Source organism: Drosophila subobscura, chromosome A (assembly GCF_008121235.1).
Source record: "Drosophila subobscura isolate 14011-0131.10 chromosome A, UCBerk_Dsub_1.0, whole genome shotgun sequence".
NCBI lineage: Eukaryota > Metazoa > Arthropoda > Insecta > Diptera > Drosophilidae > Drosophila > Drosophila subobscura.
In genome coordinates, this window is record NC_048530.1 from 16,710,421 (window position 1) to 16,735,719 (window position 25,299).

The following is a 25,299-nucleotide window of genomic DNA, read 5'->3' on the forward strand; positions in this document are numbered from 1 at the left end:
AAGAATGTTCTTGCGCTCTCTTGTGCGTAAGTGGTGAGCGCGGCCGCTGACTCACTCACACTTGAGCCCCAGCTAAACGAGAGAGCAGAAGCTCCGACCCCTTTGCGAGAAATTTAAGTTTTTATAATACAAAACTTAAAACGAGACTGGTAAAAGTAAAATTTAACACAAATTTCGTTATTAACATAAATCAATAATGCTGCCGATTCATTCAGAACAAATGCCACTCAATAGCTTCTGCCTCGTTTAGCCAGTACTGAACGCTCTCACATGTGCTTGTGCGTTGGTGTTGTTGTTGCTTCTGTTTTTGGTGGAGTTGCAGGAGAGGAAACGTACACTCGCGGCGTTTGCATGAGAGCTGGCCATTGGGGAAAAGCACTCAAATCAGTGCCTGCCACTCTAAACCCTCCCTCCTTTTATCCATTCGTTGGTGTTATGATGGAAGTGCATGACAATCAGCTGATGATGATGATGATTATGGGTGATGAAAATGGGCCTGGGTTTGGCCCCTACTGTCCACGAATGACCTTTGTGTGTATGCGCGCTCCGCCGGTCAAAACCGATGTCGCAAAATTTGCTAATTAGTCACGAAGCGGCGTAAATGGGCAGAGGGAGACACAAACAGGCCCAAAATTGGACAGCACGCGAGCGGATTAGGAAACAGAAGAAGAAACAGAAAGAAGAACATCTGCTCTGCTCTGCTGCCGCCTAATACATTGAGAGTTACTTTTCGTAACTTTACGCTACCTCGTAGAAGCAACAGTTGCAGTTACAGTTACAGTTATACAATGTAGGTTGTTCTGCTCGCGTGAGTGCAGTGACCAGCACTGTTTACAGTATCTTCCAAAATGTGTGTCGCCGATCAATCAGTAAATATTAAAAGCGAATTCCTCCACAGCAGATGGTACGCACAAAAAGCTTTCTTCGAGGTTATTGACACAGAGATGGTTTTTCAATAAATTTCCTTGGCCCCCGTAAATCTCATTCCAACAGAGAGTACAAATGTTGCCACCTTTAAGGTTAAGGCTGCAGATTTATGGATGATTCCGTAAATTCTACCAGGAATACTAAGACGTGCCCATATTGGGATAAGCCTACCCTAGCTCCTGCCCTACACCGCACTCCCCTTCACAGATACCCATGGCCAATACAAATGTATTTTTATGCCTCCCTCTGCCTTCGCTCTTTCGTGTTAAATGCTTTTCTCATCTCTTTCTTTCAATGGACACAGTGGGATGGAGGAGTGGCAGGAGTGGTGCTCCCCATATAATGTCTTTAATGACCTCGACTAATGATCGAAGCTGATTGATTCAGCAGCCCCCGTCCAAGGCACTCACCAAGTTTGTCTGCGTTATTTTTGGCCCCAAGTCCTCAGCCAAAGGTGTCACTGCAGGCAGACATAGGCTACAAAGAGAGTGAGAGGAAGAAAAAGAAAGAGCGGAAGAGAGAGATTGATTGTTCATATGGGAATATTGGCTGAAATATAAATACATTTAATTACATACATACATACCCACATAAATATATGTACATTCCGATTGCTTCCCATAGTATACGTTCAGGCTGTACGGAATTATTGATCTGATAATTCTAATGGTAACACACATATTTCATTTCACTTTTCTCATTAAGACACCCACCGTACGCATTCTTTTACAAACGCCAAGTAACTGTTTCGCGAATACCATGGAAACCAAGCTGCCAGCACACTAGTTGTTTCTGTCTCTCATTCGCGAAGCTGCGGTAAGGCAGATTAACAGTTAAGCGCACGGCAGAACAGACCGAAAAGAGAGGAGCAAAGTAAAAGTAATTTGCATTTTTGTAGTCCATTCGTGTGTGTTTTCGGGATCATTGATCAGATCTCATGTGAAATATGTTCGCACCTGGCGTGTGCTTAGTTTTTGTGAGTGTTTTCCTAGTTTTTCCGGTGAATGGCGCCGCTCCACCGCTCTCAGTGAACGTTCATGGAGATACTGCTGGTGCTGGGGCTTCCTCGTTGCTTCCCAGTGCGTGTCGCGGCACTGTGAATGGCAGCGTGGAGATCCGTCTGCCGTTTATGGACATGGAGCTGCGCCACGAGCATCCGCTCTATTTGCTGCGCGAACCCATCGAGGATGTGCTGCTGGTGCTGCACGGCCACGAGCTCTTTCAGCTGCACGTGGCCAGCGGGGACAAGCGTCTGGTGCGCCTGGGCGAGTTGGCAGGACGCGTGCGGTCGATGCCCGCTGCGTCTCTGGGCGCCGAGGTGGTGGCCTGGCGCCAGTTCCTGCTGCTGGCCATCGTGCTGCCCGAGACACTGGAGGTTTACCAGCTGCCCAAGGAGCAGCTCATGGCCGATGGCACACAGCTGAGCTTTGAGCCCATTCAGGAGTTCTCGCTGTCACAAGGCTTCCAGCAGATGCACCTGCTCAGGCATCCGGCGCCGGAGAAGGTGCTGCTGCTGCTGGCTTCCAACTACACGAAATCCCAAGGGCGGATTCAGTGAGTGTTCCAGAGATACCTACAAACGCGCTCAGTAATGCATTTTCCCCTAATCGTCTTATTGCAGAACCTTCGAGTGGCTGGACACGTACTTCAATCCCGTGGAAGATTTAGTCCTGCCCGCCATCCGCACGCTCCAGCTGGTGGGGCAACAGCCGCTGTACATCCTCACCGGCCGTTCCCTACGCGGCTCCCACTCCAAGGTGAGTGTCGAACGAAACCCAGTGACTGTCAGTAAACCATTTCCATTTGCAGTTGGTGCTCACCGTTTTCGAGCTGGACTCGGCCACGATGCGCCTGCGAACACGTCAGACCCTAACCACTCAGGCCCGGCATGTGCTGGCTTTCCGTTTTCGCGAACGCAATTGCTTCATTGCGTGCACCTCCAATGCGACTGCCAGTGCTGGCGTTGCCTCCCCTGCCTGCCTGTTCTTCCGCATGGTCGAGGGACAGTTTGTGGTGTACCGCAAGCACGTGCAGCGGGATTTGTACTTCTCCCGCCTGGCGGTGGCCCAGCAGGGTCGTCTCCTGATCGGCGCACGCTCCAACGGCGAAGTGCTCGTCTTCAATAGCCCGCGGCTGGACTGCTACAATGGATTTGTTATGCGTGGAGACGGGAATGTCCAGCCGAGCGGCTTGCTCAGCCATCACAACGCGCTGAACGAGAGCTTCCTGTTGCTGGCCTACCGTCGATCGTCGAGCGATCTGGTGCGCATGGTGCAGCTCGGTGGAGATCCGCAACTGCAGCAGCCGCAGCAGCAGGGGCAGGAGCGGCAGGCGACCAGCAACCAAGTGGGCGGAGAGGACTTGAGCGTCGTGCAGCTGCATCGCCACGAGTTCGAGGATACCCTATCGAGCCTAAGGGGCCTTCTGTTGCGGCGCAAAGCTTCCATGGAAGAGCTAAGTCGCTGGCAGAAGCTGCTCCAACATCACTCATCGATCCACATGCAGAAACCCTTTCATTTGATGGCAAAAGGACGCATCCAAAGGCTACAGCTGCAGGGCAGTCATCTGCTTAGTCCCACACAGCTTAAGCAGCGTCTGGAGGAGCTGCGTGCACGATTCGTAGCCATACCCATACGCCACAGTCGTAGCCGTGTGCCGCGTTCCTTTGGGGCGGGCAATGCCAGCGATGCCATTGAGCTGCTGAAGGTGAAGCGATTAAAAGTCAAGAATCTACTCTACCAGGGCCAGTTGCTGGCAGGTAAGTGCCACGGCAATCGCTTCTGTTTAGGCACTTTTCCATCTGTTTCCCTATAGGCCACACATTGGACGCGTCTCTGTTGACCATCAGGGAACCCTTGCGGACCAAGGCGTTGCACACAGAGCAGCTGCTCACGCCGCAGGACTACCAGAATGGGCAGCAAACGGTCGCCCCATCGAGTGGAACCCAATCACCCAAGGCGGATGTGTGGGTGCGCCATTTGCTTGTGGATCGAATCAATGGTGTGTCCTGGTTTGAGTTCTACGACTCGCTGTTCCTGCGTTCCCGCGACGATCGGCTGGAGGGACGCGTCATCTTTCAGTCGCGGTCGCGTGTGGTGAACCTGCAGGCGACACTGCTCAATGGCCTGGTGGTGGCGCAGCTGTTCAATCTGCGTCGCCATCAGGTGATTAGCTCCAACTTGGTCATGTCCGCCTTCTATGTGTCCCGCCTGGAGGCGGGGCGAGTGAATGGCCTGGACTTTGCCCGTGACATCGTCTTTCGTGGCGGCAACACAACGTGGATAAAGAGTGAGTGGATGCCCAGAGCTCTTTGAAATGTACCCTTTCAATCTTTGTCTTTCCCCCAGCGCCTGTGCGCATCAATCAGATGAGCGTCTCGGGGGATATCCTGGTGGGCAAGCAGCCGAGAGACAGCAGCAGACAGATGCAGTCGGACAGCCATCGCCTGCAGCAATACTACACGGGCAGGGTGACCATCAAGGGCTCCCTGACGTTGAACAATGTGAAGAGGGATACGCCGCGGTCGCGCCTACAGCTGGCCACGGGCCAATCGCTGCTCAAGAAGGATCTCCACTCGCACTACCTGCTCGCCCACGGTGCGCAGAACGTCAGCCAGCTGCGATTTGGCAATGCCAAAGTGACGACACCCTCGCTGGCCACCAGCCGCATACAGGGCCACCCAGTGGCGGAGCATCTGCTGACCAGGGGCAGCCAGAGGGGTGAGGCGTGGAGCAACCGCACCGCGCACATCATCTTCATGAACGTGAGCGTCGAGGGCGACATTGTCTGTCGCGATTACACCTCCCGCCTGGCCTTGATCGCCCAGGAGGCGGTGCGTCACGGCCAGTTGGCGAATATTACGGGCCACAAGCACTTCAGCGCCCCGCTCACCGTGCAGACGCTGCTCAGCCAACAGCTGAACGGCGTGCCTGTGGCGGAGCTGATGCTCAAGTCTCAGTCCGTGCAGAACTTCACCGGAGCCAAGAGATTCCAGCGTTTGGTCATTGGCCAGGACATGGAGATTCGCAGGAACCTGAATGTCAGTCGCCTCAATGGCCTGGCACTCGCCCAGTTGCTGGGCCACGCCCTCAGCCTGCAGCGGCTCGAGCTGGAGCCAGTGCAGCTGCAGAGCCTCCACTTCCGACGCCTCAACGGCCTGGCCTTTGACGAGCTGCTGGGCAAACTGTCGGCGGGCAGCGAGGCTGGGACTGGGCCGCAGCTGCTGCTCCACAAGCAGCTCCTCATCGAGGGGAATGTCCGCTTCGAGCGGGGACTCCAGCTGCGGGAGGTGAATGGCATCCAGTGGGAGGATTATCTCTCCCGTTTGGTACGTCCCGATGCCAACGCCGTGCTGGCTGGCCGCAAGACCTTCCTGGCACCCGTTCAACTGACCGACGCCCTGCAGTCGCCGCACATCAATGGCCTGGACGTGAGCAGCCAGCTGGACAACACGCTGCTCCGGACCACGCCGCAGGCCATCACGGGAGCCTACAGCTTCCGGCGAATGAGGGCCAGCCACGTGGATGTGCCCCTGCTGAATGGTGTGCCCGCCCAGCTCTTTGTGGACACGCGGCAGGAGGAGCTGCTGCTGCGGGGAGATCTCACTGTGGCCCTGCTAAGTGTCAATGGGAGTCTCGGGTGCCCCAAGGATGTGGCGGGAGGACTGCACGAACTGGACACTAGACTGGCGGCACTCTGGCAGCAGCCGTGGCGCCGTGTGGTGGTAACAGGCGATGCCCTCTGGCAGCAGCAGGAGCAGGAGCAGGATGGACATCTCAGCTATCTGCGGCAGCATGCAGTGAGGCGGGAGGGCAACCAGACGATTGCCGGAACCGTGCTGCTGCGGCAACCCCGCCTGGCGAGGCTGCACACGAGGCAGGAGCAGCCGCTGCTGGCGGAGCTCAACTTCACCCGCCTGGCGGCCGATGCCCTGCTCCGATGGACGGCCAGCAACGAGAGTCAGCTGGTGAAGGCGCCGCAGCTGCTGCTGGGTGCCGTCTGGGCGAAGAGCTTGGACCTGGCAGGCGATGGACACTTTGGGCGGCTGAACGGAATCGATTTGGAGCGCCTGAACGCCTCCCTCTACCGCCTGTCCCAAGGTGGAGCCATACGCGCGGAGCTGCGCTTCGCCACGCCACCGCGGCTGGGCAGACTGGCGCTGGGGCAGCACGGCCTGGTCAACGGTGCGCCTGTCGCGGGCATCTTTGTGCAGGGCGGCGACAAGCCCTGGCCCCGGGCCAGCTTCAGGCAGCTGCGTGTGGAGCAGGACCTGCGGCTGGGCAGCGTCAATGAGATGAGCTTGGACTACTTTTTCGAGCACCGCGTGCCGCTGCGCGGCCCCACCATGGAGGTGTTTGGTGGCCTGAGCTTCGAGCGGCTGATCCTCGAGGGCCGGCCGCTGCTGCGTTCGATCAACGGCATTGGGCTGGAGGATGTCGTCTATCGGCACAGCCCGCGGCTGCAGTCGTTTGGCGGCAGCAAGACCTTTGCGGGCGGCGTGGAGTTCGCGGGACCCGCGCATGTGATGAGCCTCAATGGCAGGGATCTCAGCGAGAGCTATCGGCAGAGCATCTTCAAGGATCGCGACTACAACATTGACAGCCTGTGGCTGGATGAGGCGCACTTTCCGGCCGGACTCGTCTATGTGGACGAGAGGCCGCCGCCCGCTCCTTCCGCGGATTATCTGCTACGTGAAGCCGCTGGCGAGCGAGACCTCGAGGCACCACTGGACGCGCTGGAGGATCTGCTGGAAAAGAGCAAGGGAAAGCGGCGACGGCTACTCTACCTGGACTACGACCAGCAGCCCTTCAAGGCGAGCTGGTCGCAGGCGGCAGCACCAGCCAATGAATCCTTTGACCTTCAGGGCAGCCTCAGCCTCGGGCAGCAGTCGGCCGACATCTGCCAGAGCCGCCAGCTGAGAGCCCAGCTGCAGTTGCAGCCAGCGAGGATCCGCCTGAGCAACGTCAGCCTGTCCCGAGAGCTGCTCCGTCTCGACGCTGGGGATGTGCGCGTCAAGGTGCAGAATCACTGCCAGCGACCGGTGAAGCGGCTCCGCAGCACCATCAAAATCGAGTGCAGGAACGAGTCGTTTGCCTTGGGCATGCGCCAGCCCGTGGAGCAACTGGAGATGCTCGATGAGGGCAGATTGATTCTGCTGGGCAGTGGCATCGAAGTGCGCATTCTGCGGCTGAGCACGAGCAACTGCAGCCTCACCGACTGGCAGTCCCTGGACTCGGTGGATGGCCGCCTGATGAAGGTCGTACGCGCGGGGAAAGCCAAGCAGCAGCAGCTGCTGCTGGCCAGTGGAGTGCACAGCCATCGTCCGGCACTCTCCATACACGTGAGGGATCCAGTCAGTGAGCGTTTCCTGCTCGCGCAACTCATCGGCGGGGACTACGATCTGGCGGAGTTCCAGGAGGACCAGCTAATGCTCAGCTGTCGCGGATGTCGCCACATAGCCATCTTCGTGCAGGAGGAGGACGGTGCGCGCTTTGTGCCGCTGCAGCAGTTGCGCTTCCAGGAGCCCATCCAGCAGATGATTCCGCTGAGCGTGGCCGGGGAGCGGTATCTGCTGGTGCTCACACAGCCAGAGGCGAAGCCCTTCTACTTGTTCGGCTATGGCCAGGTGGGCGGCTGGCTGCAGCACTCCTACGGCCACAAGGCAGACGGCCAGCAGTGGGCCCTGCCGCTGGTGCACTCTGGCGAGGAATTGCAGCAGCAGGAGGCGCCTCTAGTGCTGCTTTGTGGAGCGGCAGGGGAGTGCACACTGGTCAGAGCTTTGCTGGATTAGTTGTTGTTTGTTTATCTTGTTTATTTGTTAATTATTATGTTATGTTCTGTACAGATTCCTACGAGCACTACGAGATTATCACATTCCCCACGTTCATCCATGTCTAAGTTCTAGGCAGAATAAATGTTGAAGCCCAGAGCTAAGCCATCAGCGACTTGCGGCTCACCGTCAGCACATAGACCGTGAAGGCAAGCACGAGCAGCACGCCCCAGAAGGAGCTGTTCTGATTGGAGCCATCGCCTATTTGTGTCAGGATCCACTCCACATGGCTGGCCACATCCACAAAGCCAGCACCATCAGCATCAGCATCGGCATCGGCACTGCGCAGGCCCAGCAATTGATTGCGCTCCGTGAGCGTGGCACCCGCATCCATGTAGAGCTGACCCAAGGCCTCCGCTTGCACGCAGATTCTCTGCTGTGGCTGTGGCTGTGGCTGTGCCTGCTGGCAGGACATCTGTGTGGCGTTCAGTGTGAGGAGATCGTGCAGCTCGCGGCTGTGGCCATCGTAGCCCCAAGTGCTGATCTGCAGCGCTGTCTCCGACAGCGAACTGGTTGGCAGCTCTGGATGGGGCAGCAGCACGGGCTGGATCTGTGGATGATCCAGTGGCACATCACGCTCCAGCATGAGTATGGCCAGGGCCAGCTCCTTGGGCGGCTTGTGGACATGAGTGACGCCCAGGATGAGCCCCAGATCGTTGGGCGCAAAGCGCTTAGGATTGCCGAGCATGACGCGCAGCTCCGCCGGATGATAGTAGCTCCTGCGAGCATGGCTACAAGTGAAGATGGAGACGGAGATTGAGTCGGGGTTCCGCTCCTCGGCGCAGACTCCTCGCCACTCACCTGTAGAGGCAGCTGCTGACTGTGAGCACCACTGAGGGCGCCACCAAGGCGCCCGAGCAGATGTGTCCCTTGCCAAAGTAGTCCCGTTCCTGGTCGAGCAGGCGAATGGAGGCCTGGTACGAGGCCATCGGGGACCAAGCGGCGGCACTTCTGCCCTCTGTCAGTGCTCCAGCGGTTGGGGCCATGCCAATGCTGCGCTTCTTGGCCAAATCGCGATGCGTGAACGCTGCAAAAAGTCAATTCGATTCGCGGTGAAGGTTAACGAGGAGAATGTGATAAGCAACGGGTTCGGATTCGGATTCGGATTCGGATTCCCCTTGGAAACAGTCAGTCGGTCGGTCGGTCGGTCGGTCGATCGGTCAGTCACTGGCAAATGCAGTTGGCAGCGCAGAGGAGAAGGGAACGGAACGGAACGGATTCCCCTCTTATCAACGTTATCAGCGGGGCAAGCGTCGTTGAATGGTCAACGGTCTGATCGCCGCTCGAGTGCACACGCGTCCGTCCAAACAGCAGAGCGGCACGATCAGGCCACACACACACACACACACAGAAACACCCATCCCACCTGCCCAGCCAGCCAGCGTATGATATGACAAGAGCGGAAGCTCGACTAAACACGCAGCCAATTGATCAATTGGGAACGAATGTATTTGGCCACAGATTGGCGGCTGTTTTGGGCATGCTAATGATTACTTAAGTGCCATTAATCGAGTGCGTATTTAGGCTCAGATGCAATCAATAATTGTAACCAATTGAAGCTCCGTCCTGGCACCAGCTTTAAACTGTGTGCAGGCTGGCTTTAATCTAATGCTAGATGCTCTTTCCCTCACGAATTATTCGCACTTACTCGTCTGCATCTCGGTGCACAGAAAGGCAAAGATCAGGATCTTGATAATCCTGCGATAATGCTCGTTCAGCTGCATGTCAATCGCGTTTTCAATTTAACACAACAACAAAAAACAAAACAAAAACAGAACACAACGGAGCGGCTCTGGGCGGAGTGCTTGTGGGTTCAGGACGGGTGGCACAATTGTCGTTAAATATTTGCTAATGTCGCGCGTATTAATATTCGCGCCCACCTGTCGGCAGCTTCGAACGTTGAATGTGGAGAGGCGCGAGCTGAGCATTTCCTTTTTCTAAATTCGCAAAAAGCGTTCTTAGATAATTCCATAATAATTTTTGTTATGGTTTCGTGAGATTTGATTCCGTTTCGAGCGTTCGTTTTGTTGTGGCGATAAAGGCAGCAGCAACATACGACTGCCCCGACCGATCATCAGCCCCGCTGGCAATCGAATAGCAAACAAAAACACACACAAAACCCCCACCGCACCGTAGTCCCCCCCCAGAGCCAGCCACAACACGCATCGGGAATCATCGATAAGGTGGAGCCAGCCAGCAGTCAGCAGGCTTCACATTTGTTTATAGCTCCGTTTGCTGTTTGTTTCTTTTGCAATTTATGTTAATTTGTGGAGGGAGTAGATGGAGTTTCTGGTGAGTGAAAGGAGATCCATTCAACAAGCTGCTGAAGGGTGTTACACACATCGTCCATCCATCTAATCGGGAACGGACATCGATGAAGTGCACTTGATTCGGTATCGATGGGGTTTTCAGATTACCACTGAACGAGCAGACCCCAGACGTCAATGGTGTTGTAACAGCCACTCGGGGACCTTGAGACCCGTAATACCCAAACACAGACAGACAGACAAGCAGGCAGATAGATAAGAAGTTTACTGCATCGATGGAGTGGCTTCGAGCCACTCCCCAATTGGCTTGTGGATTGCCTAATAGTGCAGTGCAGCCCGAAGGCTCCTTGGCCTTGTCTCCGGAGAGAGCAATCGCCAGACTCTCCGTCCGGTGCGGTACGGTACGGTACGGTACGGCATGCTCGGCTAAGGTCCGTTTCACACCGATCGATCCCCAATAAAGATTAGTCATATCTGGGGGCCAGTGCTCGAGCTGGTGCGCTGTTTGCTGGCTTTCATTCATTGCGCCATTTATTTTAGTTTTTTATTTAGTTTCGTTCTGCGTCTCGTTTTTCACACTATTTTTAGCTGAAGATAACCAAGCGATCAGTGATTGGATTTGGATTTGGCAGATTTTGGCGTTTTGGTCATGCCAAAATCCTCACTTTATCGCGTACACTTCCCGGCTAGATTTGTATGATATATGGCCCAGAATTAGTAACCAATCATTCAAGGAGATTGTGTCGATCAAAAAGCCGCGCCCAGTTGGAGCATAAAAGCCAAAATGTAAACAAGAATGGAAATGCGCATATAAAAAACTTTGAACTTTTGTGGCTCCATCTAGGGAAGAGCAGCGCAAGCTCGCAGTTGAAAGCGTCCGTCAGGTGTCGCCACATGCACACGTATTTACGTTACATTCGTATAACGTACTCATGGGACTGACTCGACTCTGTCTAAGCCCCTGATGCCCGCAAGAGAGACTCCTTGATTCATCGTAACTGCAGTGAAAAATTCTTCATTTAATTTCGTAGTTCAAAATATGTTCGTAAAATGTTAAAAGCATTATTAAACATCCAGAGATTACATTTGAATTTCGCTGCTGGCAGCGTCAATAAATAAATAGAATGCAACCATGTGCCGAGCAGACTATCGATACGGGAGCTATCGGTATGAGAGCCACGAAAAGTACAAAGTGAAGTTGGCTGCAGCGAATAAACCGCTATTGATTCGTGCATAAAATAAATATAAAATGGTAAACAATAAGGCTGCTCCTTCCGAAGGCACCACTGATCATTGGCTGAACGACAGACGCAAAGTAGTCGTCGAGTTGCGTGGGATTGGCCAGACTGTCGTTTATCCATTGGGTGTAGTAGAGGACATCGGTGTAGATGCCGGGATGGTAGGGCGAGTCGCAACTAATGCCCCACGACACGATGCCCGCCAGCTGGCCCTCGCACTCCAGCGAACCGCCCGCGTCCCCCGTGCAGTAGCCGCGCTTCACCTTCCCAAAGTGCTTGGCACAGATCATGCCCGGCTGAACGAAAAACTCTTGCATCATCTGCTTGATGAGACAAATCCGGGGTCCAATAAAGGGAACTCGCACGGACACGGCCGCCTCGGAGCTGTAGCCGGTTGGGTCGCGGCCCCAGCCGGACATCTGGCACTCGGTTTTGCGCCCAAAGATTTGGTCTGCGATCTGGATGGGCTGCACCGCAGGGTGTGGCTGGGGCACGCTGCCGTTGAGGATGAGCAGCGCCACGTCCATTTCGTGAAATTTCATATCGAACATGTCCTGCATGAGGACGCGATGTTTCAGTTCGAATTTCAAGGTGTTGGGGCTGTCCTCGAAGCGATTGGGCGTGCCCAGCACCACAAAGAACTCGGACATGGGCAGGAAGTGGCCATCACCGGTCTCCCGGCTGGAACAGCAACAGCAACAGAGAGACAAAAGATGTTTTTTATCAGATATCCAACTTACTCCACAAAGCACTGGGCCGCAGTCAGCACTGCATTGTCGCGGATCAGGGAGCCAGCACAGACATGACCCGCACCAAATTGGACTCGATCCATTTTCAGCATTCGCACCGATGCCAGATGCCCGATCGAGGCAACGCCGTCAGTGTCCTTGCCGTCGTCATCATCTTCCTCCTCCTCAGACGTGTCATCCTCACCGCCACTTCTCGCTTGGCTCCAAGCTACAGGAACCAGCGCCAGCCACAGCAGCAGCGAAAGCGGCTTCATTGGGGAAGGAATTGTTTCAAGAATGTTTTTGGAATTGAGTGAAAATTCACAGCCAATCCCCAAGACTAACTTTAAGTATTATAATTTTATTTTCAACTAGGAACAAGAGCGAGAGAGAACCTGAGGGCGAGTGCGGCAGGCAGGAGTAGGCTAATTGCTCCAGCAAAGGCTGCCATGGCACCACCGCCGCCATCGCCACTGCCCTCACCTTCACCATCGCCGCTTCCTTCTCCCGGCTCTCCACCACTGCCTTCACCTTCTCCAGGTTCTTCTCCGCTGCCCTGACCACTCGACTCGGTATCCCCATCGATCTGCTCCTGTAACCAGTCGTAGTAGTAGGAGACCTCCGTGTAGACGCCCGGCAAATGGGGTTGGGCACAGCCAATGCCCCAGGACACAATGCCAGCCAGCTGGCTGCGACAGACGAGTGGGCCGCCGGAATCACCGCTGCAGGCATCGCGTTCGCCCTGCTCCAGGAAGCCGGCACACACCATGCCGGGCTTGATGAGGTGACCGAGATCGCTCTCGTTGATGCACACCTCCTCGCTGATCATGGGCACATCGACGGTCATGAGATAGTCCGTGTTGTAGCCCAGCTCCGTGGTGCCCCAGCCCGTCACCTGACAGACGGTATCCGCGGGCACGGTCAGCGCTGTGAGCTCGATGGGCCGAATGGTGGGATGATTGCTCGGCACCGAGTCATTCAGCCGCAGCAGGGCAATGTCCCTGTCGTAGGTGCTCAGATCGAACTTATCCAGCTGCAGGATGAGCAAATCAATCTCAAAGGTCAGCGTGTTGGTGCGGTTGAAGCGATCCACATTGCCCATGACCACAATGAACTTTTCCTTGTCCACGAAGGTGCCGTCGTAGATCTCCTGACTGCCGAGAGAGAGACCCAAAAGGTGGGTTAGGTGGTGGTGGTAAAGGCAATGTTCGTTGAGGCAAACTCACTCGACAAAGCAATGGGCGGCGGTTAGCACCCAATTGGGTCGGATCAGTGAGCCTCCACAGATGTGGCCCGTGCCAAAGAAGTAGCCATCGTTGAGGGCTCTCCGCAGGCTCACCTGATGCCTGGTGGCCTCCATTGTGGCCTCAGTGCCATTGATAATCCTGCCCGGATCCACATCGAAGCGCGGACGAATCGCTCTGCCCTCGAAAGCCGTCGGCACAGAGGCACCTGCAGGATTATTTGTACATTAGTTGGACGATCCAATCTGTGTGGGTTTTGCGTACCATTTAGGGCCCAGGGCAGCAGGAAGATGATGATGGACAAGAGCTGCATCGATCTCGGAACCATTTTGCGTTGCTAGCTGCCCGACGTGGCAATCCAAACTAATGTCTGGGACAGGGCGGAACATGGCCCGAACCTCACCGAACATCGGATCGGATTGAAGCCGATCGACACGACGATAGGCCATCGATAGGCTGATAAATGCGTCAAATAAATCTCTGCTGCTACTACTACTAACGGAACATTATAATCTAATCAAACCAAACCCATCGTGGTGGCAGTCTGCAGGCCGCGGAGTCAGTTGTCATCAGTTGGAGCCCCAAATGGCATTCCCATGCCCATGCCCAACTCCGTCTTTTGTGATTTCCTTGAGTACTTTGGATTTCCCGTAGCGCAATCTTTTTGTTGGGCTTACCCCACAGATTTACGACACTCTTCAGAGTGGGTGGGCAGCAAGGAAATTACAATGCGAATTTTTGAGAATTTCTCACATGCCGCAGGGTTAAGTATTTTCCATTATCAGTGTCACATTTTCAATTAGATTTTCCGTTCATGAATTGTGTGCCCAGTACTTGTGTTGGCTAAATAAATGATTAACGTTTACGTAACTGGACAGCAAATAGACAATTTCTACGGAATATCATTAGTAAGAGGTTCTGAAGGGCTGCGAGCTGAGGGAAACAGGAAACAGTCAGAAATTTCGTAATTTGAAAGAGGTTTGTGTACCTTTGGGTTTATGCTACTAATGTTTTAATTTTATTTGCTTCTTTTACTGCGTCGAAAGATTTCACAACGAGGAATGAATAGAAGAAGAAGTAGCGGCAAAAGCATGTAAGCAAGTACATATGTGTGTGTGCATTATCGGCATCTCCTCCTCTCCCTACCACGCACACTCACACACATGGTTCTCAGCTGCGTCTTTTGCATGGCATTAAGAGAGAAGGGATAACCGTTTGTTTCGCTGATGCTTACACTGAGTGCAAACAGTTTTCGGTTCATTTCAAACATTTATGATTCAGTTATAGTTTTATTTGGAATCTATCAGTAGATAAGAATCAAATAATAAAAGATAGATCTAGAGAGGCTCTCAAGTATTGTCATCAAAACTTTCGCTCGGTCGTTGATCTGAATGGGCGCAGTGCACTTAAATACCACTCCCAGTTTGTTTTACAGTGCCAGTTCCAATCCCAGTCCTTATGGCTGATTATAAACGGTTATTGTGTCACACTTTTAGTCATTTTGGCATTTCGATTTTGCTGTTTCTTTCTATCGTTGGGCAATCTGCACACAAGTGCGTAAGCGTGTTGGATGATTAGATTATTAAATGACAGAATAGACACAAGTTGGATGATTTTATTATTATTATATTTGCTGGACAACGTTCATCACTCGACATGATCAGAAGCCGCAACAGTCGATAACGATAAGCAGAAATGCCAAGGCCAGCCACCAGGTGCGTTGGGCACCGCTTGTCAGATCGGCAGAGTCCATTACCCAGTACTTGGAGTAGTCCAGAGTCGCGTTCATTGTTCGTATCCAGTCGACAAAGTGCGAGACATTGGTGTAGACGCCGGGGAAGCCAGGATCCGCGCAGCCCACACCCCACGAGATGATGCCGGCCAATTGGCCATCGCAGATTAGGGGACCGCCAGAGTCGCCCTGGCAGGCATCGATGCCGCCCTGCATGAAGCCGGCGCACAGCTGGGACACCGGCAGCATGTAAATGGCGCGGCAGAGGCTCTTGTTCAGTATGGGTACTGGTGCCTGCTGCAGCGACGCCGATTTGCCCACCTTCGGGGGAGAGACAGTGAGGAGCAGCTCAGAGAGGAGAACATATGCAAAGGGTGAGGGATGACGCACCATTGTGACCTTGCCCCAGCCATTGATCAGGCAGGTAGTGCCCTCGGTCAGCGCCTTGGTGGACAGCGGAATGGCACGCACGGCCCGCGACTGCCACGACACGTAGCCGTTGAGGAAGAGCAGCGCTATGTCGTTCTCCAGCGAGCTGGCATTGTACGCTTTGTGTGCGATGATCTGCTGCAGCAAGTACTCCTTGGTGTGCCGGTCAGCCTGGTCGATCAGTGTGCTGCCGGCAACCACAACGAACATCGACGGATCGTGGTATCTCACTGGGTTGTGCGTGTTGTTCCTAAGATGCAGGATAGGGTGGGGGAAGTAAAGACGAGACTGGACACACATGGGCAGAGGCATTGTACCCACACGGCATAGCAGTGGGCCGCTGAGCAGGCCACACGCTGCGAGATTAGCGCCCCGCCACAGATGAGGCCCAAGCCGTAGGCCTTCTCGTGCATCGTCCGTCGGCGCACCGATATCTGGAAGGGGACCTCTTCGATAGCTATCGAGTAGCCGCCCACCACCTTCGGCAGCATTACGAATTTGTCTGCATTGGGAGAGGGTTGTTGTTGTTTTTTGTTTTGGTAGCGGGAAAGGGACAGCAACTCACGATGCCCGTTGGCCGCCAATGTCCACGATATAAGCATCTGCAAGAGCATCTGCAGCTGCCATGGTATGTCCATGTTAGTAATTCCATACAAATCCCTTCACTTTCCTTTTGTGTAGCTCAACTAGAACTCGAAAATAAATATAAACAAACACACTTTTGCTTTTCAAGCTGTCGCGGCAACTAACACATGAATCGATGCTACATCGATAGCTACCACGTATCGATAGTCAACAGCGTAAAGTTAGCTGCGGTGGCGTGCACCTGAAATTCCCTCCATACGTTAAGTAAATTCATTTATTTTCCTACATAAATACAACTATTTTAGATCGTGATAATACCCAGTCTCGTGGGAGTCACCCCCTCACTCGCAGTGATCCTGCAGCAGCTACAAACAGAGCGGACAGCAGCGCAAGGGCTGTGTAGCCTCGGCTATGGGCGCTGCCGCCATTGCGATAGATCGAGTAGTTGAGCGAGTTGTTCTGCTGGACAATCCAGCCTTGGAAGTAGGACACATTGGTGTAGACGCCGGGCACATTGGGCTTGCCGCAGCCATCGCCGTAGGACACGAGCCCGGACAGCCGATTGTTGCACATCAACGGTCCCCCGGAGTCGCCCTGGCACGCATCAACGCCGCCGCTCGTGTACCCTGCGCAGATCTGTGACCTCGGCACGTAGGGGGGATAGGCCAGGTAGCAGGTCGGATAGCTGACCGTTGGCACAGTGGCCGTCTGCAGCGCATCGCTGCTGGAGCCGCCCTGCGAGGAAAGATTTATGTAATACAAAAATGCACGGCGATGATTGTAGTCAACCCACGGAAATGCGAACGCCCCAGCCGGTGATGACGCACGCGGTGGCCACAGCCAGGGACTGATCGTTGAGTGGCAGAGCCTTGGCCGTTGGCCACGTCCACGGCACGTAGCCATTGATGAACATCAGCGCAATGTCGTTGGTCAGCGTGCTGTGGTCGTAGCTGCTGTGCACGATCAGCTGCTGCACATAATACGCCAGCGTCTCGTCGGTTTTGCTCGCCAGATAGGTGCTGCCCATGACCAGCACGTACTCGCCGGCCGCACGATATTCTTTGGTGTCAGAGCTGTAATTAGGATATCATTAGAAGAGCTGCACGTGGACGGACGTGTGTGCTGAGCCTACTTGTAGCAACAGTGGGCGGCCGTGGCCACCAGGCGCTGGGAGATGAGCACACCGCCGCACATGTGACCCGATCCGTACTTGCGACGATCCCTCGAAGTCAAACGTACGGAGACCGTGTACGGTGCAACACTAATGTCGACGCCAGTGCCACCGACAACCTTTGGCTGGGGGACTAGCGTGGAGTTGCTGTCTGCAAATGAAGCGAGAGAAGGAGGTGATTACTGGAGAAGGTTACACTCCCCCCAGCAATCGTTGATGCAACTTTTGCTATTGCTATTTCCTCGCCTCGATGTATTGTTGATCGAAATGGAACACATATAGTAGATATCTATGTATACACATTTCAAGCACCTAAGGCTAGAATATTATTCCATTATCTATCCCTATTGGCTGGTTATTGTATTTTCTTTTGTGTAACATTTCCATGTACAACACAAGGGCAACCTTCGCTTTGTTTTTTTGCACACACACATTTTGATATCAGTTTTTCTAACGTTCCAGCACAAAATCATCAAACACTCATCAATGGACCCGAGCCCGAGCCGGAGCCGGAGCTCGAGAACAAATATCGACCCACTATCAGAGATTGATAAGGTGAGGGGAAAAAATAATAATAAACTCCGTGACTCACTTTCAGTGGAGGCAATCGTGTGGCCAAGAAGCGTTACCAGCGTCGCCGCCATGGCACTGAACCATAACGGATGCATATTCATGAACTACTAACTTTTAACACAACAAAAACAAAACAAAATTAACTTAAAAAAAAGTAGCAAACAATAATTGTTGAAAGGAGTGCAACGGATCGTGAGTGGATCGTCCTCCTCGCTGCGGAGCAAAACTGTGAATTGAACCGAAATTATCGACCGAATTTCGTGAATCGAGCGACTGCAATGCGCTACGGCCCGGACCCGGCTAGGCAGGGCTACTTCGAAATCAGACGGAATGCCTAGAACTATAGAAGAGTACTGAGCACTGAGTACCGTGCTGCGGAGTATGGTTGCTCCCCGGGTTTATCTTATCAAAAACTGTGCGTAAATTGAATGTTGCCAAAGCCCGTAGCAGCCCATCGACAACCGCTCGATCGGGCGTCATAAACAAAACCCCAGGCAAAATCAAAGCAAAATTCTCATTTAATTTCGATGGCAACAACACAACACACCCACACATTGGACAAACATTGCAGATTACCCCCCAAAACAGCACTGGCCATTTATGATAGCGTAGTCCTAGACTTTTTTTTGGTTTCGGGGCTCTGGCGAATAGGTAAAAACATTTCCACGAGCTAAGCAAGTCCCCACAGTGACGCAGTGACTAATCGTTTGTGGGTGAGTAAGATTGGGTTTTCGCCCGCCCAACCCCTATAGATACGGCCTGTCTTGCGATCGGCTGGAGGCGATAAAAGGTATATTCAAGTCAAGAGAATTCAAAGGAATATTGGTCTATAAAGTTAGTATCATAAATAACAATCCATATAAAATGTATGTAAATGACACACCAACTGGTGGCCTCCGCAAATGTTTACAAGCTCCGAACTGACACTCTTCAAACAGCCCGTTGTGCTTCGATCCAATTCTAAATTCCAGTGGGTGCCGCATATACCTACAATTTTGGTATGCTTCTGCCACTGCAACGGGAAGCTGTATAAGCCATTCCCTCGCGATTCCCCTCTACGTTTTCCAGCATTGTGTTTGCTGCTCTTGCTGCCTCATTTCCTGAAAGCAAGCCAATTGCTTTCTCCTACTAACTGCAACGAATGTTAATCTTAAAATCTATCAAATGTTTTGAAAGTAGCGCTTTCGATTGCTATCGATTGTGGAATATTGAAGCCGAACATCGACTGCCACTGCCCGCCATCGATATGATTGCGCGGTATCTGAACATCAATGAACATTAAAGTAAAAATGCGGAAATGGTTTTCTAATAAGATTTATGACACTAGCATTGTATATTCTTTGCGTGCTGCTTTGCAGCTGACCATTTTGATAGAGTAAGTATCGCTTGAGTTGGCCATCGCTGAACGATACTTTTGTGCGATAGGCGATAGTCAGTGACCGGTTCGTCTAACATTTCTGTTAACAAATAGCGGTCTGCTAGTTGTGTGACGGGCATTTCCCAAAGTAAATGAAATAAGTTAAGTTGATGTTAATTTATATTTCGTTTCAAACATATTCTTTTGTATGTAATACATATTGTTTGCTGTTCTCTGTTATGTTTTTTGTGTGTTTGTTTAACTTATACAAAAAAATGTCCATACTGTTTGCGGATTCCCCGGAGGCTGTCATTACAGCTACATTATTACAGTTATTTAATGATTAGCTAGATTTCATAGGTTTTTCGTATTGTATCGGAAATTGCACTACCAAAAAAAGAAAGAAAAAACCGCTCTTGCACTTCACATTGAATGCTGATTAATACCGTTATCTACGTACAGCTAACTGCTCTGCCTGTACTTTTTACATTAGCTAATATGCAGCATACATACATACATACATACATATGTGTGCATGTATGGGTGCGTGCGTGTGTGTATGTGTACATATTTTAATATATTTTCATTATTATTATTTATATATTAGATTAAAATTTAAATTCCCCCCAAGCAGACATATTAAATCTGACTTAACACGAAGGAAGGAAAAAAACTAAGAAAAAAAAATTAAATTATTGTGGGAAATTCTTTTGGAAAGTTTAATCTCCCGCTTGTTCTTCGTTTGCTTTAGCTAGCCTCGTGATCCACTTGTTCGGGGATCATTTCTTGGTGTGTCTTTTGTCTGCATCTCTTTTTGTCCCTCTCCTAAACAGGCCTGTGGCGGCGCTTGAGATTTCGGGATTTTCTTATTGGCTTTGCTGGCTCTCAAATCTGTGGTCGTGTCCAGAGCTCGCTCAGATCCTTCTTTAGCTTCCCCAGTTCTGCAAAATAGGTATGGAAATCCGTAAGAGTGGCTGCTGGGAGTGTGCATCGAGTCATTCACGACTTACCACCCAACTGTGAGGGCTGTGCGGCCCCGGCGCGTAGATTCAGATCAAAGCGTGGCTGGCCAACGGCCAGCGGGCCGCCAGCGACCGACGGCGACGGCCCAAAGTTACGAAAATTCGTGAAGCTGTGTGGAAGAGTGGAGAGGAGAGCCGAGCTAGGATGACATGGCTGGTGGTGGAGGTGGAGTTGGAGTTGGTGGTGGGCGTCTGCTCACCTGTAGGGATGCTTGAGGCAGCCATACACCTCGCGGTAGCGCCCGTACAGTGTGCCGTAGGAAACGCCCAGAATGCGGGCAGCCTTCTTCATCTCGAGTCGCTTGTTCTTGATGGCATCCAGCACCTGGAAGATGGCACTCAGTCCACACAGTTCATGGCTAAGGTAATGGCAGACTTACGCGCTTGGTGAACGGCTCCTCCCAGAACTGCGGGCGCCGGCCCTTGGCCAAGTAGTCGTCCATCTTGATCACGTCCTGCCACTCCGAGAGCTCCTCGTTGGTCAGACGCAGCTCGGCCGCGTCGTAGTCCTCCAGTTCCCCCTGCTCACCCACCTGGCTGTGGCTTCCATTGCTGGCATTGGCACTGGCACTGGCACTGGCGGCCACAGCCGCAGCTGCTGCCACGGCCACAGCAGCGGTGGCCGCTGCGGCACTGGCCACGTTCGGTGGGAATTCGTGGGGCATCAGCAGGCCATGCTCGTTGATCAAATAGCCGCCAGTGCCGGTGCCAGCTCCAGTGGAGGCTCCGGCTCCGGCTCCACCCACACCCGATTCGTACTTGCGACTGAAGCTGGCGGGCACCAGCGCCGAGGGACAGCGGGCGGCTGGCGACTCTGCCCGATTGGCCACCAGATGCTCGTTCTCAATCTCCTCCACGGGCTGCGGCAGGCCCTGTGACGATGACTCCTCAGAGTGACGCTTCTCGGAGGGCTTCTCCGGCTCTCCTCCCGCAAAGTGGCGGCGTGCATGGCGCAGCTTGCCATGCCGCTCCCTCCGCTCGCTTATCTTCTCCAGCTTTTTGGTGGAGGTGCCCAGCACCTGGTGATCCCCTAGGTCATTCCTTGCCTCGAGCACGTGCTTGGCGGCTGCCTCGCTGCCATCGCTGGGCTTGGGCGTGGAGCTGCCACGCTGCATGCCATTGGCCCTGCCATCAGCCGCATCCGAGTCCTGCTCCGAGGCGCCAGCCTGTAGCTGCTGCTGCTGCTGCTGCTGCTGGTGATGGCGATGCCGCTGCCGCTGCTTGGGCAGCAGGCTCGAGGTGGTGGCGGAGGCGGGCGGGGAGGCCAACGTGCTGGAATGTGGAGCAAGCTGCTGGAACGGCTCCTCGGCAAAGTGACGGGCAGACTCCAAATATGCGCGCTGGGCGGGCTCCAGGCTGGCAGCATAGTGGGCCAGCTTGCGGCTAAGGGGGGAGGAAGGAGTCACATTAGAAGGAGTGACGGGCAGGAGGGGAGCTGCCTGTGGGTGCTTACACATTGAATACATCGTAGGCATCGTCCAGTGGGGGACGTCCTCGCTTGCGTTTTGGTCCCATAAAGTGTTCCACGGGTGCAACGGCCGCCTGCAGCTCGCTACTGGCTCCAGCTCCTGTTCCAGCTCCTGTTCCTGCTCCTGTTCCTGCTCCTGGTTGTGGTGTCTGCGAGGGCATGCGGCCAAGCACCCGCTCCATGGAGGGCTCCCGATCGTGAAGATCCCTCTCTGTTTGCAGCGTTGCCTGCGGTGCTGCCTGCTGCTGCTGCTGCTGCTGCTGCTGCTGTTGCTGGTGATGCAGCATGTCCTGGGCATAGCTCTCGGCGAGGCTGCGTGGCGGCGACAGGAACACGGCCGCTGGTATGGGCGGCGGTGGACCATCCTCATCGTCGCGCCAACTCACCTCGGCCAGACCCTTGATCTTCAGCTCATCGGCAGTCCGCAGCAGCGACGGGAGGCTCGCCTAGAAAGGGGAAAGCAAATGAAGTCTCTCTCTCTCTCTCTCCCTCTCTCTCTGCGTCTTCCACTCACGTGCTCCACATTGATCTCCCCCTTGTACATGAACTCGATGAGGCACTTGACCTCGGCAAAGGTCACATCCTTCATGATAATAATCGGATCCCGCTCGCTGGCATAGCTCGTCAGCACCGAGTCAAAGAACGTGCTGCAGGCGCACAGCACCACGCGATGGGCGCGTATCATTTGCCCCTCGCAGGCCAGTGTCACGTCGCAGAAGCAGCCACGATCCAGCAGCTGCGAGAACATCATCTGCAAGTTGCTATGATGATACTTCCAGCGCAGGCAGTACTGCTGCGGCTGCATGATGAGGCCGTAACGCTCCCACCTCCGCTCCTGCTGCTCCTTTTGGTCTGCAATTAAAAATTGAAATTAAAACGAATATTTATTGCATCCTTTTTCGCTTGTTGCTCGAATTACGCGATAAAGTTATCCTGTTACGCTTTTTGCAACCTTTTGCCCGCGTGTCCCTGTAAATGTCAATCGGATCGTTCAATGATTAATGCACAACTTTTTTGTGAGTGTGGCACTTCGGCCTGGCACGTAAGGATTTGTTGCATATTTTTGTTTCTCTCTCATTTCAAGGTATTTGCCGTTTTACATTTATGCCACACTTTTTCACACACCATTCTTCAATAAATAATCAAAATTCTCTCCCTTTATGGGAAGTGATCAAAAAGAAAAGCCTGGCTCCCCGGCATCCAGGGGAATAATTTTCGCCTTTTTGTTTGTGTTCTTTTTCGCAGCAACAAAGAAGCGTCAATGACTTCGGGAGAGAAGGTTTTGCCACGGGGCAAAGCGAAACCCGAACGGAGTGAAGGATGTGAGGGAAGGGTAAGAAGGGATAGGGGGCGTTTTTTTGTTCCTTTCAGACTGCAGCAACATCAAAATGTTCGTCCTCGTTTTCATTTTATTATTATATTTTCACTCCTCCACTTTTGCTCGCTCCCACTGCTCCCCCTCTTTTTTTTTCTTCACTTGATGTTTTCTTCTTTGCTTCACCCACCCACACACACACACACACACATACACAAATTTTCATAATTTTTTTTGTGTGCTCACTTTTTATACAAGCGACGAGGAAAATATTATGCGCCAGGTAAAAGTTTATTTTGTTGTCGCTTTTCCGACCATATCCCACCACCCCCATACCCATACCCAGAACCATACATAATGTAATTGCACATAGAGCAGGAGTATATGGTAGGAGTAGCAGTACATAATATACATAATGTACGTTGTACATAGCAGATAATATCGAGAGAGTTTGTGCTTAATACAAATAAACCCAGTACCAGAGGAGCGTCACCCAATCTGCCAATTTACCTAAATAATGCACTCCATATCGCCGTGTAACGAGTGCCACAAAAAAACAGATGAATGCAAAAAGCGCAATTATAAAATCCTCTTTGTTGTGGGATCTGTTTCACAGATTCGTTGTAATTGTGTTTCGAAATAAATTGATTCTCATCTTGGGCTCACTTTTTGCTCACTTCTGATACGATTATCGTTGGGGATCCTTCCGCTCAGATTCAACATACAAATTGCAAAAAAAAACACACCGGAAATTGATTTCCCTGCAAGGCCATAGCGAAGTGATGGAAACATTCGTGGCACACTGAGTTGTGTGCGTGCAAATTTCGCATAAGTAAATGGCACTCGAAATAAGGATAATCCATCAGTCCTCACATTGTTCATAAGCCAAAGTTTTATCCTTAGGGAATTAGTTCACAGTTTTGGTTCTGTTTTTACGCAACGATAAAAGCGAAGATTTGCTTTTGGGTTGTTTTGGTAAAGTATACCCACAACCCCATCTCAGCCATCACTCCCCATCTCTTCGTGTAACCCTTAACTCTACTCTATTCGAGTAATAAATTTCAAGAATTTTAGCCCCCAAACCATTTACCTTTTTATTTGGGTGTCCTTTTTTTTGTGTTTTTTTGCAGTCTTACTTTTAGCACTAATACACGATGGCAAGGAGATGGAGGGGGGATGGGGCAACAAAAAACCAAAAAAAAAACAAAGATGTGCAGGAGAATGGGGAGAAGGGAACTTTATGTTGGCTGCGTTTTATGTCCAGAGTATACAAAATGGTCCTCAAAAATGGTCCACACACACACAGACATACTCTTAAAGAACGGTAAAGAGTGAGTGGAAGGGAGGTGAAGAAAAAAGATATCCCCAAACAAAAACTCGTCAAAATTCGCCACAGAAAAAGATTTAGAACTGAGAGAAAAAGTGGGGCCAGGCCAACAGCCAGGCCAACAGCCAGGCAGGCAGGCAGGCAGGAGCCGTCACAGCTGAAGAAAGAGGTAGAAAGTGGCATAGAAAACCAAAATTCCATTTGCCATTTGAATACCCTTTGCAAAGGATATTAGCGACGACGAAAAGGATCAAGAATCGCCTTCTAGGGAGTACAAATATCTAATTGGAAACAACTCGGATTGGGGCACTTTATGATGCTTCTCAGCAAAGTTCCCTCTAAACCGCTTGAGCTGAGAGTAGCTTCAGCTTCGGTTCTACCAAAAAAGAGAGGAAGTTCTTTGGTTGTTTTTGCTGCTGCTTGAAATGCCAAAAGAAAGTTCGATAAACAAACAAGCAAAAGAAACCACAATAAAAAACAGCTCCAACTCCAGCTTAAAAGCAGCAGAAAAGGAACAATTCTGGCAAATAAATTGCATAAAGGGAGAGAGTTGTACCCAAAATAAAGCACTTCGAGAAGAGCATGCACACAGATAGCATGAGATAAATATGGAATGAAAATATTGCTGCCAATCCGGAATTCGTACGAATAAAATATTTCATATCCGTGCACAAAGTTTTTCCAGTTATTATATGTAACAATCTTTCCTTGGCCCAATTTTCGAATGAATCATCATTCTTTTGTTTTATATTAATAATAGTAATAATAATAACGCATTTTCGTGTATTTATCTGAGTGCTAACAGTCGGCTAAGCCGCTTCGATGCTCAGATTTGAGTGTGGAAAGTGAAAAGACTTTGTGCGCTCTGTCGCCCATCATCATTCTGGGTGTGTGTTTTGTAATTTGCTAAAATTGTTAAGGAATTATTTGGAATAGTTTTTGATGTAGCATTACCCACTGCCATCTAATCGGAGCTCGGAACTTTCTTTTGCTATTTTGAGCAGCACAAGTGCACGCCCACAAGTGTACTTCTGTACTTGTATGCAGGGCTGGGAGTGTGTCTGTCATGATTGATGTACGAAAATAG

The 25,299-nt window shown here is 52.1% G+C and overlaps 7 protein-coding genes across 10 annotated transcripts; 1 reads left to right on the forward strand and 6 right to left on the reverse strand.

Moving 5' to 3' along the window:
- The first annotated feature begins 1,733 nt into the window (after window positions 1-1,733).
- On the forward strand, window positions 1,734-7,853 carry LOC117893728. Its single transcript, XM_034800453.1, has 5 exons — window positions 1,734-2,481; window positions 2,549-2,684; window positions 2,737-3,685; window positions 3,742-4,215; window positions 4,275-7,853. The coding sequence occupies exons 1-5, from the start codon at window positions 1,874-1,876 to the stop codon at window positions 7,715-7,717; spliced, it is 5,610 nt and encodes a 1,869-aa protein (XP_034656344.1). The 5' UTR covers window positions 1,734-1,873; the 3' UTR covers window positions 7,718-7,853.
- Window positions 7,714-9,644, reverse strand: LOC117893736. Its single transcript, XM_034800466.1, has 3 exons — window positions 9,405-9,644; window positions 8,558-8,783; window positions 7,714-8,487 (listed from the first exon to the last, which is right to left on the reverse strand). Exons 1-3 carry the CDS (start codon window positions 9,478-9,480, stop codon window positions 7,857-7,859), a joined length of 933 nt encoding a protein of 310 aa, XP_034656357.1. The 5' UTR covers window positions 9,481-9,644; the 3' UTR covers window positions 7,714-7,856.
- A 1,598-nt stretch (window positions 9,645-11,242) lies between these two features.
- LOC117896405 (trypsin zeta-like) lies at window positions 11,243-12,264 on the reverse strand. Its single transcript, XM_034804722.1, has 2 exons — window positions 12,002-12,264; window positions 11,243-11,942 (listed from the first exon to the last, which is right to left on the reverse strand). The coding sequence occupies exons 1-2, from the start codon at window positions 12,262-12,264 to the stop codon at window positions 11,243-11,245; spliced, it is 963 nt and encodes a 320-aa protein (XP_034660613.1).
- A 77-nt stretch (window positions 12,265-12,341) lies between these two features.
- On the reverse strand, window positions 12,342-13,655 carry LOC117900463 (trypsin-1-like). Its single transcript, XM_034810842.1, has 3 exons — window positions 13,498-13,655; window positions 13,216-13,441; window positions 12,342-13,143 (listed from the first exon to the last, which is right to left on the reverse strand). The coding sequence occupies exons 1-3, from the start codon at window positions 13,559-13,561 to the stop codon at window positions 12,357-12,359; spliced, it is 1,077 nt and encodes a 358-aa protein (XP_034666733.1). The 5' UTR covers window positions 13,562-13,655; the 3' UTR covers window positions 12,342-12,356.
- Window positions 13,656-14,629: 974 nt separating this feature from the next.
- Window positions 14,630-16,102, reverse strand: LOC117900471 (trypsin I-P1). Of its 3 annotated transcripts, none has more exons than XM_034810854.1 (4): window positions 15,960-16,102; window positions 15,716-15,896; window positions 15,370-15,644; window positions 14,652-15,313 (listed from the first exon to the last, which is right to left on the reverse strand). In XM_034810854.1, exons 1-4 carry the CDS (start codon window positions 16,030-16,032, stop codon window positions 14,808-14,810), a joined length of 1,035 nt encoding a protein of 344 aa, XP_034666745.1. In that variant the 5' UTR covers window positions 16,033-16,102; the 3' UTR covers window positions 14,652-14,807. The 3 variants fall into 3 exon arrangements, with proteins under 3 accessions (XP_034666761.1, XP_034666745.1, XP_034666754.1); XM_034810863.1 differs by having other exon boundaries at window positions 14,868-15,286; window positions 15,356-15,644; XM_034810870.1 differs by lacking the exon at window positions 15,960-16,102 and having other exon boundaries at window positions 14,630-15,313; window positions 15,712-15,796.
- Window positions 16,103-16,235: 133 nt separating this feature from the next.
- Window positions 16,236-18,078, reverse strand: LOC117903033 (trypsin eta). Its single transcript, XM_034814762.1, has 4 exons — window positions 17,743-18,078; window positions 17,112-17,301; window positions 16,773-17,052; window positions 16,236-16,714 (listed from the first exon to the last, which is right to left on the reverse strand). The coding sequence occupies exons 1-4, from the start codon at window positions 17,822-17,824 to the stop codon at window positions 16,313-16,315; spliced, it is 954 nt and encodes a 317-aa protein (XP_034670653.1). The 5' UTR covers window positions 17,825-18,078; the 3' UTR covers window positions 16,236-16,312.
- A 1,164-nt stretch (window positions 18,079-19,242) lies between these two features.
- LOC117900364 (protein tramtrack, alpha isoform) lies at window positions 19,243-22,410 on the reverse strand. Of its 2 annotated transcripts, none has more exons than XM_034810724.1 (6): window positions 22,085-22,410; window positions 21,556-22,016; window positions 20,483-21,485; window positions 20,303-20,427; window positions 20,091-20,212; window positions 19,243-20,021 (listed from the first exon to the last, which is right to left on the reverse strand). In XM_034810724.1, exons 1-6 carry the CDS (start codon window positions 22,373-22,375, stop codon window positions 19,966-19,968), a joined length of 2,058 nt encoding a protein of 685 aa, XP_034666615.1. In that variant the 5' UTR covers window positions 22,376-22,410; the 3' UTR covers window positions 19,243-19,965. The 2 variants fall into 2 exon arrangements, with proteins under 2 accessions (XP_034666615.1, XP_034666608.1); XM_034810717.1 differs by having other exon boundaries at window positions 20,091-20,242.
- Between the last annotated feature and the right edge of the window lie 2,889 nt (window positions 22,411-25,299).